Source organism: Megalops cyprinoides, chromosome 11 (assembly GCF_013368585.1).
Source record: "Megalops cyprinoides isolate fMegCyp1 chromosome 11, fMegCyp1.pri, whole genome shotgun sequence".
NCBI lineage: Eukaryota > Metazoa > Chordata > Actinopteri > Elopiformes > Megalopidae > Megalops > Megalops cyprinoides.
Genome location: NC_050593.1, coordinates 20,836,889 through 20,850,255, shown reverse-complemented (window position 1 = coordinate 20,850,255; position 13,367 = coordinate 20,836,889). Strand labels below are relative to the sequence as shown.

Here is a 13,367-nt window from a genome sequence, read left to right as displayed (position 1 = left end):
AATTACACATGAATCGTAAACACTTTGAGGGGCTGATTACAATATGCGATATAAGTGCGACAGATGACAGATGACCAATGTCCAATCCAGATGAGTTAGATGGCCAGTCACAAAACAGCAGGGCTGGATTTTCACTTGTGCAGCCAATGAAAAACGTCACAGAAGCAGAAACTGTTTGCCAATCTGTGTGATGTCAGAATTTACAATGAAAACCACAAGGGCAGTGTTCAACTCTGAGTGTCTTAAAAAGAGAGATTTGGGACTACAGTACTTTTGAAAATTCCACAGTTGTGCTTCTGTCATACAGGGTACCTAGGTTTTGCTTTGTTCACCTTAATCCTTATTCTGTATGCATGATATAGCTTTGTGTGTATCAGATTTAGTTGACGGAAAGTTGTCTGTAGGACAGCAACAGCATAGTTTTGGAAATCAAGCAGACTTACAAGAAGTAGGTCTGCATTTTTTTTATCAGCTTTTCAGGTGGTTACAAATCATATGTGGACATGATGGGCCCCAAAAAAATATAATCTGCAGCTGTTGCTTTGCGTCAGTGTGCTGTTTTTCTGTTGAACAACAATTGTGTCAACATTTGATAGCATGCCAGGTAAGTGTTTTTTTATTTCATTTGATGCCATTTGGAAATGTTCAAATGGGAAACATACTTCATGCTTCTCCCTGTTGACTTGTTTTATGTGTATAATCATCCCAGTGATATGTGGTTATTTTTTTAATTAAATGTACTCACTCCCTGTCACATGCATCTGCACATCTGAAATCTGCAATAGCTACTCATGGTAATGGCATTTCACAGTTCCCTAAAAATCTGCCATCACGAACACACCCATTGTTCACTCCAAATAATTACACCATCTTACAGATATTGGGGTGAGTCATGAGAGTCATGAAGGAATATTGGACAGCCAATTTACTGGATTTGTGTCTTTTCAGGCTGCACATTTTTTTCATTTCAGGCTTGCATTTTGAAGTGTATCTGTAAAAATACATTGGCAACACAGTGTTCTAAAATCAAAATGGATAGGGCCTCTGTTTTGAAATTGAGATATAATGCTGTGCACATACATAACGCATTACCTTTCAAGTAGGACAAAGGAGATATCAATACAAGGCAGAGTTGCTCTTGCTGTATATGGCAGTAGTGTTAGTAGTTTTACATATTTCTACACAAAAGGTGGTATGGTGATAAATAAAACTGAATGTTAAGATTAAATTTGAGGTTTGGCTAATTATTGCACAAGTGTACATGCTTATTTGGTCTATATAAAAATCCATCACATGGTGAAGGATGGTGTTTGATGTCTCTATAAGTTGAGAACATGCTTGCAGCTCTCTTTTGTTAGTCAAATTCACTTGGTAGCTGTGTAGGAAAGCCCTTTCTGTGGTGGACATTTCAATCACTCACAGTCCTTAGACAAGGTCAAAGTGACAAAAATACACCCAGCTCATTCATCACCTTAGGTATGCTTGCCAGTCTCTCCCCTGAGAAGGTTGCTTGTGTGGGACAACAGGAGGGAAGCTTGATGGGAGAAGATGCATCTCTTTCTGCAGTCTGACATCAATAGAAGGTCAAAAAGACCACTGATTGCATCCAATCAGGATCCAAATCACATTTTGTGTTTCAGCAGACATTTGCATTTTACTCTAAATTAATGAGCAAATTATTGATGATTGTTTGATTTTTAATGTGATTCATGATAACTTAATAGCAGATGGTACCACTACAAATTTATTATTCATGAATGATCCAACAAAATCACTATATTCTCATATAAAGCAAGTGCGCACACAGTTGAAAACCACTGCTTAAACAGTATAGCAGCTAGTGCTACATTTGCAGTGGTATGGAGCCTCAAAGGCAGTGATACTGATTGAACCAGGGGCTGTTCTGGGGGAGAAAAGTGAAGTAGGCCAGGTTGTGTGTGCATTCAAGTAAGTGTAGCCAGCATCTCTTGAGGTGCAATATCAATTAGATAAAATAAATATCACCAAGAACAAAACTATGCAGTGTATAAAAGCACATGTTCATTACAATTAACATGAATAAGTAAAATATTTTGGGAGGGTCTCGGGCCATATTTGAAGTGTTGTGACATGATGTGGTAAAAGGGCACCTAACAGCTATCTCAGGCCTAAGCAAACATGGCAAAAAGGTATTTAAAAATACATGTATTTTTCTTCAGGAAATGAACTTGTCAAGAAGAGTATATTGTGGAAAGCAATTAATATCAAGAGGGTAAGATGCTTAACTCGTGGGAATGACTGAATATTTGAAGGAAAAGAGATCTTTACTATAAATTATCACAACTTTAATAAAGTTGTTATCATTAGAAAAGGCTGTTGCTACAAGATTAGTCCTTCTATCAAGATATTAAGATATTTTCTCCATGTCTCCTTAGGGGCACCATACAGGGGAGGTCTCTCTATTTTACACTTAAGAAAATGAAGCTAGTCTACGAATTAAGTTTATTTAATTTACATTTACAGCACCAAGGTAGGTGAATCATGCTGAAATTATTTTATATTAAAATATCAGGTAGCTTACTCATTTCTTTAACAAGTCATAGTGCCACCGTAGATGTCCACTGAAGACTTGAACTACTTAACACTGCTCTGAGGCTGTAAAACCAGCCATGAAAATTCTTTGATTTGGTCTCCAGGGTAGCAAGTTTGTGGGACACTGCTGGAGGGACAAGAATGAAAGGAAATGTTTTTCGTACCTTAATTTTCCTCCTTTGTCCTGTTATTTTGTTAGTGACAGACCAAGCTTTTGTGACCTTGGCCACCAACGATGTGTACAGCCAGGGGGCACTAAATGTGGGACAGTGTTTGCGCCGGCATGGGACATCCCGGCAGATTGTGGCTTTGATCACCCCACGTGTTTCCAACAGTGCACGGTGAGGAAAATCGTGCAAAAGCAGACACAGGAATAACACACAGTGCAAACAAACCTTTCAAAGGCAGTAACTGAGCGCTACAGAGTACAGGCTGTCCTCATAAGGTTATTACACTGGCAGGATGTGTCTGCTTGACTGCTTCAGGTAAAGGAATGTCTGTTCCTGATCATGATCACAATACAGCTGGTCACTGAGTAACAAGCCCAAGGACAAAGACAGAAAGGGGATTCGCAATGTCAATCTATGATGACATCATCAGCACACGGGTCAAAACATTCTGTGTTTGAATGGCCTTTTACCTTGACCTGAAAATTGCTGCATGACTAGCTGAGAATTTTCCAAATAATGTACACCTCTTGCCTCAAAATATTGTTCTACTTCAAGCCCCATGTTATGGTGTAACGGATATGTAGTTTATGATAGACATATGTATGATAGACACAATAAGAAACTTCATCAGATTTGATTTTTATAAGCCTTTGCTATCATGAAAATAATCAATGACAACAATACCTTTGGTATGACAAAATCAAGTAGGAACAGCGCTTGGACATATCACCACAGACACCAGTTCCTAATTGAAGAATACAAATGAGGTGATAAAACAGTCATTGGACAGTAGACTATCTGGCCAGTGAGGCTTCACAAGGCTTGAGGTGGGGACCATGGGGAGCGCTGTTGTCACCCCTCCTCCCTCTCCCCCAGAGCGGCTCTGGCTCGTGTGTTCCACCAGGTGAAGGAGGTGGATGTCCTGCGCAGCTTGGACCATGCGCACCTGAAAGCGATGGGACGCCCCGAGCTGGGAGTCACCCTCACCAAGCTGCACTGCTGGACCCTCACGCAGTACTCCAAGTGTGTGTTCCTGGATGCTGACACACTTGTAAGTACACTGCTAAACACTGCATTTGTGTGACAGTCACCAGTATTGCCAAACATACAGGTGGATGTGCAGTGGAGATTTTTAAAAGGGTCCTATGAGCAAAACATGAGTGCAATGCTTGGTCCTTTTTGCTTCATTTAATGGATGTGGGTGTGCCATCTCTTGAGAGCATTGACACGATGACCTTCTTCTGCTGATGATTGTAACAGCGGTGAAAAACAAACAAACAATCTCAGTTCCCCAATGTACTAAACTATTAACTGATGTAAGGTCATAATAAGCCTAATGCAATAATCTGTCATTTAAGGTCACTTTATTCCAGAAATAAATGTGCAGCACGAAATAAAGCCAATATTTACTACAATTTGCTAATCAATTGTACAATTTCTCAGTTTACTAATGCATTCATATCCTGTAATGCACTCTGTGGCAACTACTTTAGAAAGGAGGATAAATTTGATTGAGTCATTGATTGAGCCAGGCTGATTAATTATTGGCTCCAACATACCATAGTTTTACAGATACAATAAAACAATTAAGTCCAACACTATTGGCTCTTAAAATTGATGCCCAGCATTGCAGTTCAAATTTTCAATGTGAGAATGTATTTTATTTCCAGTCCAGGTAAACAGCATTTTCCCATGTGGAGACATGCCTGTTTGTAGACCATGTTTAGACAGACCATAGCATCTAAAGGTCATACCTTATGGAAACCGATGTAGAAGAGGCCACTACCACTGGGAAAGCAGTTCATAATTTACTAGGTCAGCAACCCCCTATAGCACAAGCAACTTGTTCAACCATGTCCAGCCACACCTGGTTTCTGTCCCTGTCAGTGACAAATGGCTAATGTGTTGTCCTCAACTAGGGTGCCACGCATAGCTTACATTGAATATATCAAATAATTTACTGTAACATTTTAACTTAAATATTTAACTGAAGGGCACAACAGTCTCATCTGGAATATGAACTTATACATTTCTGATTGCAAGCTTCTAACTGCAACACCTGCACTTAAACGGTAATGCTATTGCATTTTATTAATGTAGAGACACACCACTGGCGTAAATATTGATGGTGCAAGAAAAAATATTTGCACCATGGCCAATCACAATTATGTTATGCTACAGAGAAACACTGTTTAAATACCGTGGGTTAACAGGACATGCTTAGCATAGAGGCTTTTGTGACACTATTTTCTGTGAATAGTGGTCATATGGTGTATGGTGTCAGTTTGTAAAATGATTTACTTCTTAACAGGATGTATAAATATGAAAGCAAATAACGAAACCTTAAGTGGGCAAAATATCTATGTCCAGAAGCATTATTATTAAACTTGAGACAAATGAAATTGAAACAGGAAGCAAGCTGCTTTAGCACATTATTTGTTATGACAGGTAATTTACTAGCGTAGATTTTATCTCAGATTTCTCATAAACTATTCATTTATTTTAAAAATGGATGCGGTTACTATTAATCTTTTTCCAGTGTGACCAAGTGGTACGCAACATACAAAGTGTAACTCAAAGTACATTATGTGAAGAGTCTAAGAAAGAATTACACAAAGAAATATCCACTGTCACATTTCTATCTGAGAGAAGTTTCTCCTAGTGGAATTTAGTTATGAGTAAGAACAGGAACGAGGAAAAAAACTCTAGGACATTCTTGTGGATAATGGTAACTCTTTTGCCACAGGTGCTGTGTAACGTGGACGAGCTGTTTGAACGTGAAGAGCTCTCAGCTGCTCCTGATCCTGGCTGGCCTGACTGTTTCAATTCGGGCGTGTTTGTCTTCCGGCCATCCCTGGAGACTCATGACAGGCTGCTGCATTGGGTGGGGGAGCATGGTAGCTTTGACGGTCAGTAAAAGCCCAGCATAATGATAAACAGCAATCACAGTGGTGAAGTAATACCATTCAGTTTAATCACAGCTTGTTTTCCTGAGGTAGCTCCAAGTGCGCACACTTCTACATTTAGAAATCTTATGATTGAGTTTTAAACTGGAGCAATCCTAGTACATTTCACAAGAACACAGCAGCAATGTCTCTCCCCTGGGACATGAAGCTGCAATTCCACAGTCACAACACAAGTGTCATATTCCAACCTTTCAATTATACTCCTGACAAAATGGAACTTTATGATCACATGTCCTGCTCTTTCAACACTCCTGTAGGTTGAACAGATTTCTCCTTCAACAGGATGCTGCCTTTCTCTTGGGTATTCTGAGCTGAAAATGAGCTCAGTGGGGATTCATTAGGCACACCTTAAAAAACACTTCAGCACAAAGCTGTTCTCTCCAATTCTCCAATATTCCATGCTTCTCTATCATTCCATTGCTGTGTAGAAATGGCACCCACAGTGTCCTTTATTGTTAAAATTATTACAAGAAAGGGTTTTTCTACTCACTGTTAACACTCAAGTGACTTACAGAAAAGAAGGGAGTGCACTTTGTTGACATGTTGAAGACACTGTGACAACTGTAACTTGAAAGGAGCAGGTCATCTCTGGGAAGAGATGTGCAATGAGTGTGTTGGGGACAATGCAACAGTGGCAATAGTAAAGGACAAAATTTTTTTTTTCCCCTAAATGTACAGTTGTTTGCTCAAATGACAGTATTCTGCACTACCTTGAAGGACAGGATTCAAAGTACATGAAAAACACAATCCTGCACCCTGCTTTTTTGTCCAGAGTGGAAAAGTGCAAGGTGTACATAAAATGTGTTGAACACAATACTAATAAACTTTGTTCTTTGTATCTAGGGGGAGACCAGGGGATCTTAAACTCCTTCTTCAGTGACTGGGCCACACAAGACATCACCAGGCACTTACCCTTCATTTACAATCTCAGCACCAGCACAGTGTATTCCTACTTGCCAGCCTTTCGACAGTGAGTGTCTGACAGCCGGTGCAACATTTACACTACATATCATACTGTGTACCCTTGTCTAGATTGCAAATCATAAACCAAGATCAGTTTTTCAGACTCATCAAAATTTGAAATACTGTCTGCTTGTGAAATCTCACCTGTCAAGATTGCTGCTGAAGCATAAACTGAAATCAGATTTGATTTTCAGTCACACAAAAATTTGCAGTGCTGTCTAGAGTTAAATCTCACCCATCAAGATTGTTTCTGAAGTATCAACCAAGATCAGATTGTCAGTCATACTAGTTTTCAGTGCTGCCTACATGTACAATGTACCTGTTGCTACACTACATATTCAAATGAGGTCACATACTTCTGCTGTATGTGATGCAGGTATGGTCAAAAGGCCAAGATTATCCACTTCCTGGGTGCAGTCAAGCCATGGCACTACAAATACAACCAGCAGACTGGTGATGTGTTTCTGGAAGATGGCTCTCCTCCGAATCCACATTTGGGGAAGTTTCTGAACCAGTGGTGGGTGGAACACTGCACATATGTAATTCCTTTGTTGGAGAAAGAGGAGTGTCAGGAATCAGAGCAAGTCCATCACAAGGTGAGAGGTACATTTTTAAAATTCATTTATAGGTCCATTCTTTTAGGTATAAGTTACAATACCACCAATTTTGTCTTTTTTCCCATATAGAGTGCAAAACAGATGTAAAATACCAGAATATATGGCTATATGTGCTCCTTCAAATCACATATTTAAATACATTGTACTTGTGTCTATATGAATAGAAGGAAATATTGAACACTGTACTGGACTTTTGAACTGTTAAATGTAAACTCAAATGTACTAAGACAATGTCCTATAACATGTGGTCCATGACCTGTTACCTGTTACCTACAATACATGTGTGCAATCTTCGTTTCTATGAAACATGTTTTCTCACGTCTGTGAGAGTCCATAGTCCAGCAGACCGACCACCATTCCAAGCTACCTCTGGCTGCAACAGTAGTGGCTGTTTCACAAAGAGAGTCCATCCCTCTTTTTACAGGATCAAGCGGAAAGTGGTGAGGTGAATTTAAACAAAGACCCACAACATAAATTGCACAAGGTCCATTTGTCTCTGCACACGGACGAGGCCTTCACACCTACGGCACAAAGTGAAATGGTATGTTTAAAATCATTTTTCAAAGTCTTCATTTAGCTCAGAATTACCTTCACAAAAAGCACATTTTTAAAATTAAATTTAGATGTCAGTAATATGGTTTAAGTATATGGTTTCTTTAAAATATCATGCTGATATTTTAAAGAAAATAAGATGCAAACATTCCACATTATCTGGTGGCTCTAAATCATCTCACAATTTTGTGATGAAGGAAATATTTTATCCCTGTATAGAACATGTTGTATGCAGCACCAGGACTTACAATGCATATGTGCTTACATAGCAAACAAAGACAGAGTTGTTGGACTTGATAGACAAGTATTAAGATGCAAGCTTTAGAGCAAAGACATACCTTCTCAGAGTGTGTACAAGTGAACCCAGCTGAGTATAATTTACAGGGACTATTAACCAACAAACGTGCCTCAGGTTTCAGTACATAATGGAAGCAAATGGTGTGGGAAACCGTCAGTGAATGTTTTCACATCTCCTATGATATGCTGATAATCCTGAGGAACCACATTGTAAAGACTGACTCAGCATAGTCTAACATTCAAACACTTCTAAACAAATGATTAAAGCACATGTGATGAATGGTTATGTTAATGTGCTCAGTTTTTTGTTTTGTTTGCTTTGCTTTCATTATACTTCCTTTTTCTTCTTTATGCAACTCTGTTTTTTGAATTTCCAAATGTATATTAGGCTTGTCTCACCATTACAACCTCTTCACTTGCACAGGAGCACTGGGGCAAGACATATGATACCCTCCGATACAGTCACATGCAGCCAACAGCTATTTTTCACTCTGTAAATCACATAGTGCACCACAGTGGAGTGGGCACTCATGAGAGGATAGGCCCTACTCCACTGATGTCACCCTGAAAACTCAAAGGTACCTGACAAATTACTGAAAGCAGTGAGATGCAGGGACTCTGGATGATCACCGCTCCATCCCCAGTGTAACAAAACCAATTTCTTCTGCCACTGTGGGGTCCCACTCATCAAATTGCAGGATAAATTATAGGAGAAGCAAATTTTGGTAACTGAATTTCCCAAAATTTAAAAACAAACAAACAAACAAAAACATATAGTTGTCTGGTTTATATTCTTTGGGAATAAATTACAATTTCAATGTCAACACATCATTTCAATTTGCCTTGTTATACTGTATTATGCTGCCATTGCAGAGGACATATCCTGAAGACACGCCTCCTGTAGATGAAAGCGGGACATCTGAGTGGACACAGGATCCCCCCTCAAACGAGGGAGGTAGACTATCAGGGTCAGGGGTCCTGGACAGCTCATCTGCAGAGCTGGTATGTCATAATTCCACACATACCACATCTGAATATTTGGAAGCTGTGGCTAAAGACTTCTGAGTGCCCGTAAAGAGTATGTGTAACCACATTCAAAAGAGCATCTGGTAACCAAATCCATCAAATGTCAAAATAGAACATTCAGAGGAGTATATATAGATACACATGATTCACTCTAGTAATAGACAAGAATGGTTATTTGCAGCGTGCCTCAGGGGAGGCTTGGATTACAAAATAAAAGGATCATGTCTACTGAAAGATATACTATATCTTATTTAAGTAACTGGACTTGAAATGAATTAATCACATAGTGATTCACAAAGTGAAATATAGTGGCAAGCAGTAACTATGGAACGAGTCAGCACAGTGCTAATCCTAAAATGTCTGCCGAATTTTTCAGGAGAAGTCGCAAAGTTTCATAATTCTATAACGTGTAGTTATTTGAATAGTTTCAATAAACAAAACCACTACAAATCAATGAGAGTAGCCAAATCTTGTAATTTCCTGACATAAACTGGCCAATTACTTCACCAAGCCAACAGTGGTATGTCGTTTTAACATAATTAGAGTGAGCAAGTTATATGGCTTTTCAGCTATATCTGCAATTTCATTTAAATTTTTCTGCATGAAGCAAAATAGCTTTACACCATATTTAAAAATTGATCAAGGTTAGAAAACAATAAATAACAACAGTTTAGCAGTTCAGCTAGTGGAGCAGTTCATGAGATGTTCAACTGGTGTGAAATTTATACATTTTCTGTTGCTTGTGGCAGCCATGTTTTTGAAAGGAACACATTAAAATTGGGCAAACTGTTTGGCATTCCAAATTATATGTATCACTTTTGTCACTGATTGAGCTAGTGTGAATGAGATGTAAACCTACTGATCTCAATGATGCACACATGCATCAATGATGTACATCAATTTAATGATTTAAGCACTTTACAAACAATTTAAAATAGTGGAAAATTTCACGACAGAAATCAAATATGTCAAGAACAAAAATTCCCTCACCTAACAGCAATAAAGGTGTTCCGAATTCAACTTTAGTGATTTTCTTTTTAAATAAAAATGTCCAAAGCTCAATACCAGAATGGTAGTCATATCATGTCACTTCTCCATCATTCTGTTTCTGACAACAATCTCCACAGCCCTTTACATTTTTAAAATCCTTTTTGTGGAACCATGTAGAACATTTGGCCTAATAGAAAGAAAAAGATAATCACGATAATAATAATCATGACAAATATAATTATGTGCCAGTACCTTTGGAGCTTGGCCACCTAATTATTACCCATTGCAGGAAGCTGCAGGTGCAGAGGATGATTGTGCCACTTTGCCTATGGCCACACGCATACATTTTCATTAGGATTTCCCTGGAATAGATTTTCCTTGGTAATTGATTGAGTGTAGGCAAATGTGGATAAAACCTACAACAGATTTAACATCTTCTGAAAGCAAATGCCCCTGAGACACCCAGTTATATTCTACTTCTAACTACAAGGGTTATTCAGGTAAGAATAATCAAGGGGTTGTCAGTTTAGAAGAGCAGCAACCATATATGAGGACATCTGACAATGGAAGATTTACCTTACTGAACAGGTAGTCCTATGTCCTATGACTTTAGTGGTATGTGTTTATATTCATAACTGGATGCTTGCTACAGCTGAAATAAATCATATCATGACAAAATATGTTTGTCAGTATATAAAGAAAAATATAAGAAAATATAAAACTGCACCACTCACCAATAATGTAACTTTGTCCCATTGTTTTTGACATTGTGTTAAATCCTATATAATGGACAGCATAAGAAATAAATAGGCTCCTGGTTCACAAATAAAAATTCATAAAGCACAAAACTAAAATGTGTATTGTTTTTTATTTAGCTTACTAAATACATTATCTTGTGTGGTATACATATCATTGGCTCTGGCTCTTCAATAGAAATGTGTGGTTTAGGGTGATATGTGAGACTGGAGTTTGAACACTTAACCTCAAGTGAATGGTATGAGAAGAAACCGGGTACCAGGTTTACTGGGAGAAAAAAAGCAGGATAGTCTCCATTGTCAACAGCGTTTATATTCTTTCTCACCCTGTTCATTGCTGCCACCTAGTGGATAGTCAAACATGATGAGGCTAATTCATATCATTAAAGTTAAACACAAAATCAAAACTGTACTGTCATTGTTCCAGAGCTTGAAATATTTGCTTGAAATGTTATGGTTCTGAACTCAGTTTTTGTTTCAGTGATGCACAAGTAAGATTACACGTTACTGCACCCCCAAATGAGCTATTCTGACAGGATACTAGTGCACACCTAATCTCTGACATGTTTCTTGGCATTTTCAAATAGCCAGCCCCCATCTCTGATCTGACTGTTGACCTGAAGTCACGGGAGGAAGACCTGGAACACAAGAAGATGTGGGAGGAAGGGCGTGCTGACTACATGGGGAAAGATGCGTTCGACAACATTAAGAAAAAACTGGACAGATTCCTGAAGTAACTCACTGTGTGGAAAACAAACATCCTGAAATGCAAATTGCAAAACAATGGATGTTCACATGTCACTATGTACTGAGACACATTTTTGTGAGCGGATACATTGCTGCCTGATGGATTTGCTATTAATGTTATGGTATTTGTTCCATAGACATGTTCTCTGAGATGTGGGTGTTTTGTCAATGCACTGTCAGAAATCATAACTTCATGTGATACATATCAGTTTATTTTGATCTTTGCTAAAGTCAAATGTTTTCACTACAGGTTGCTTAGTTTGAGCTTTAGGCAAGCACAACTGAAGCTGAGCAGATCTGAACAGTTTCACTAAGCTGTGTACTAACAAAACATGACGGAATGAGGACATGTCTATCAAATCTAAAATGTATTATAAGATATAAACACAACAATGGAACACTTCCTGCTTTATCATATTACTCTAGTACAGCATTGAATAGATTACTTTCATATAGTGTTTCAGCTATGCAAATTTTATGATTCCATGTCAATGCACAAATATGAAATGGTAAACTGGTTTTGAACCAGGTTACGTTTCATGGTTTCGAATATTAGTGATCATATTACAAGCTAATTTTGAGTGAAACTGGATTATATAGAGAATATTCAAAAATGTAACATTTTTAGATTTCTAAATCCAGTCTGGAAACTGTAAAATGAAGTGTTTCAGGTCTCTAACACTAAGCGACAGAGGACTCGCAAAGGACTGTACCTCGGCCATGAGCAACCTTCGGAAACGTGAACCTCATACCCAAAGAAATGGTTGTACTTTGGGTAGGTGAAAGTACTTGAAGTCAGATGTATTGCTTACTAAGTTACTAGCTGCAGTGTTTGCGAGTACGTGATAAGTGGGGTCATAAAAGTCGACATCACTGAGTAGGAAGACGCGAAAGTAATCACTGCAAAATAAGCCTGTAATTTTACTGCATTATATTACACCATTTTGAAAATATATCAGAGCACAAGTAGTAAGGTAAGCATTGATGTCTGATTAGTAGTGATGCACTTCGTGAACGAACGAATCTGATGTGAAATGAGTATTGAATCCCTAGTCTAAATGATTCGTTCCTTCCTCTTTGCAAACATGAGCGCTGATTAGCTGACATAGCAGCTATAACTCTCCCTCCAGTGGATATTAAACATGCGGTCTGTCCATGAAGCAGCAGCCCATCAGAAAACTAACAGTACGTTCAGGACAATTACCCAATGGCTGAAATGCTAAAACACTCGAAGCACCTCCCACTGGCCATCTCGGCACAGAGAATGATGTGGGACAATGCAAAAGATCCGGTCTCTACGAAGACTAAACTCCCCCTACTGACCTGATGAACAATTAAGTTCCTCAGTTCACCAGTTCCTTCGGACTCAAAGGATCCAGTGACTACGTTCCCCTCAAGAGTCACTGACTATGAAGATTTGGCGACTACGTGTTGCCAGAATCGCTAGTTCTCAATATAGCAGGCTTGGGCTACACCCGCCATTGACTGACGATGCAAAAGGAATCAGAGCGCTTCCGTGACATAGGAATTAAAAATTAAATATTTTGCTCATCTACCTGGATTATTTTACATTTTTAACAGTAGAACATTTTAGGTGTGCACAATGTATCGCAGTTTTTAATCACAACTGCAATTTTACGTAGGCTACGATTTATTTAATGTTGACATAACATTTCCTTTTAACGTGAATAAAGTCCTTAAATACTGACAAAA

General features: G+C 38.5%; 1 protein-coding gene across 4 annotated transcripts; it reads left to right on the top strand.

Moving 5' to 3' along the window:
- Positions 1 to 251: 251 nt before the first annotated feature.
- On the top strand, positions 252 to 11,657 carry gyg2 (glycogenin 2). 4 transcript variants are annotated; one of them, XM_036541359.1, is made up of 11 exons: positions 252 to 604; positions 2,199 to 2,251; positions 2,415 to 2,509; positions 2,771 to 2,912; positions 3,618 to 3,792; positions 5,488 to 5,650; positions 6,551 to 6,677; positions 7,047 to 7,266; positions 7,712 to 7,828; positions 9,010 to 9,138; positions 11,495 to 11,657. In XM_036541359.1, the coding sequence occupies exons 1-11, from the start codon at positions 350 to 352 to the stop codon at positions 11,642 to 11,644; spliced, it is 1,626 nt and encodes a 541-aa protein (XP_036397252.1). In that variant the 5' UTR covers positions 252 to 349; the 3' UTR covers positions 11,645 to 11,657. The 4 variants fall into 4 exon arrangements, with proteins under 4 accessions (XP_036397252.1, XP_036397255.1, XP_036397254.1 ...); XM_036541362.1 differs by lacking the exon at positions 2,199 to 2,251; XM_036541361.1 differs by lacking the exon at positions 11,495 to 11,657 and having other exon boundaries at positions 8,561 to 9,085.
- The last annotated feature ends 1,710 nt before the right edge of the window (positions 11,658 to 13,367 follow it).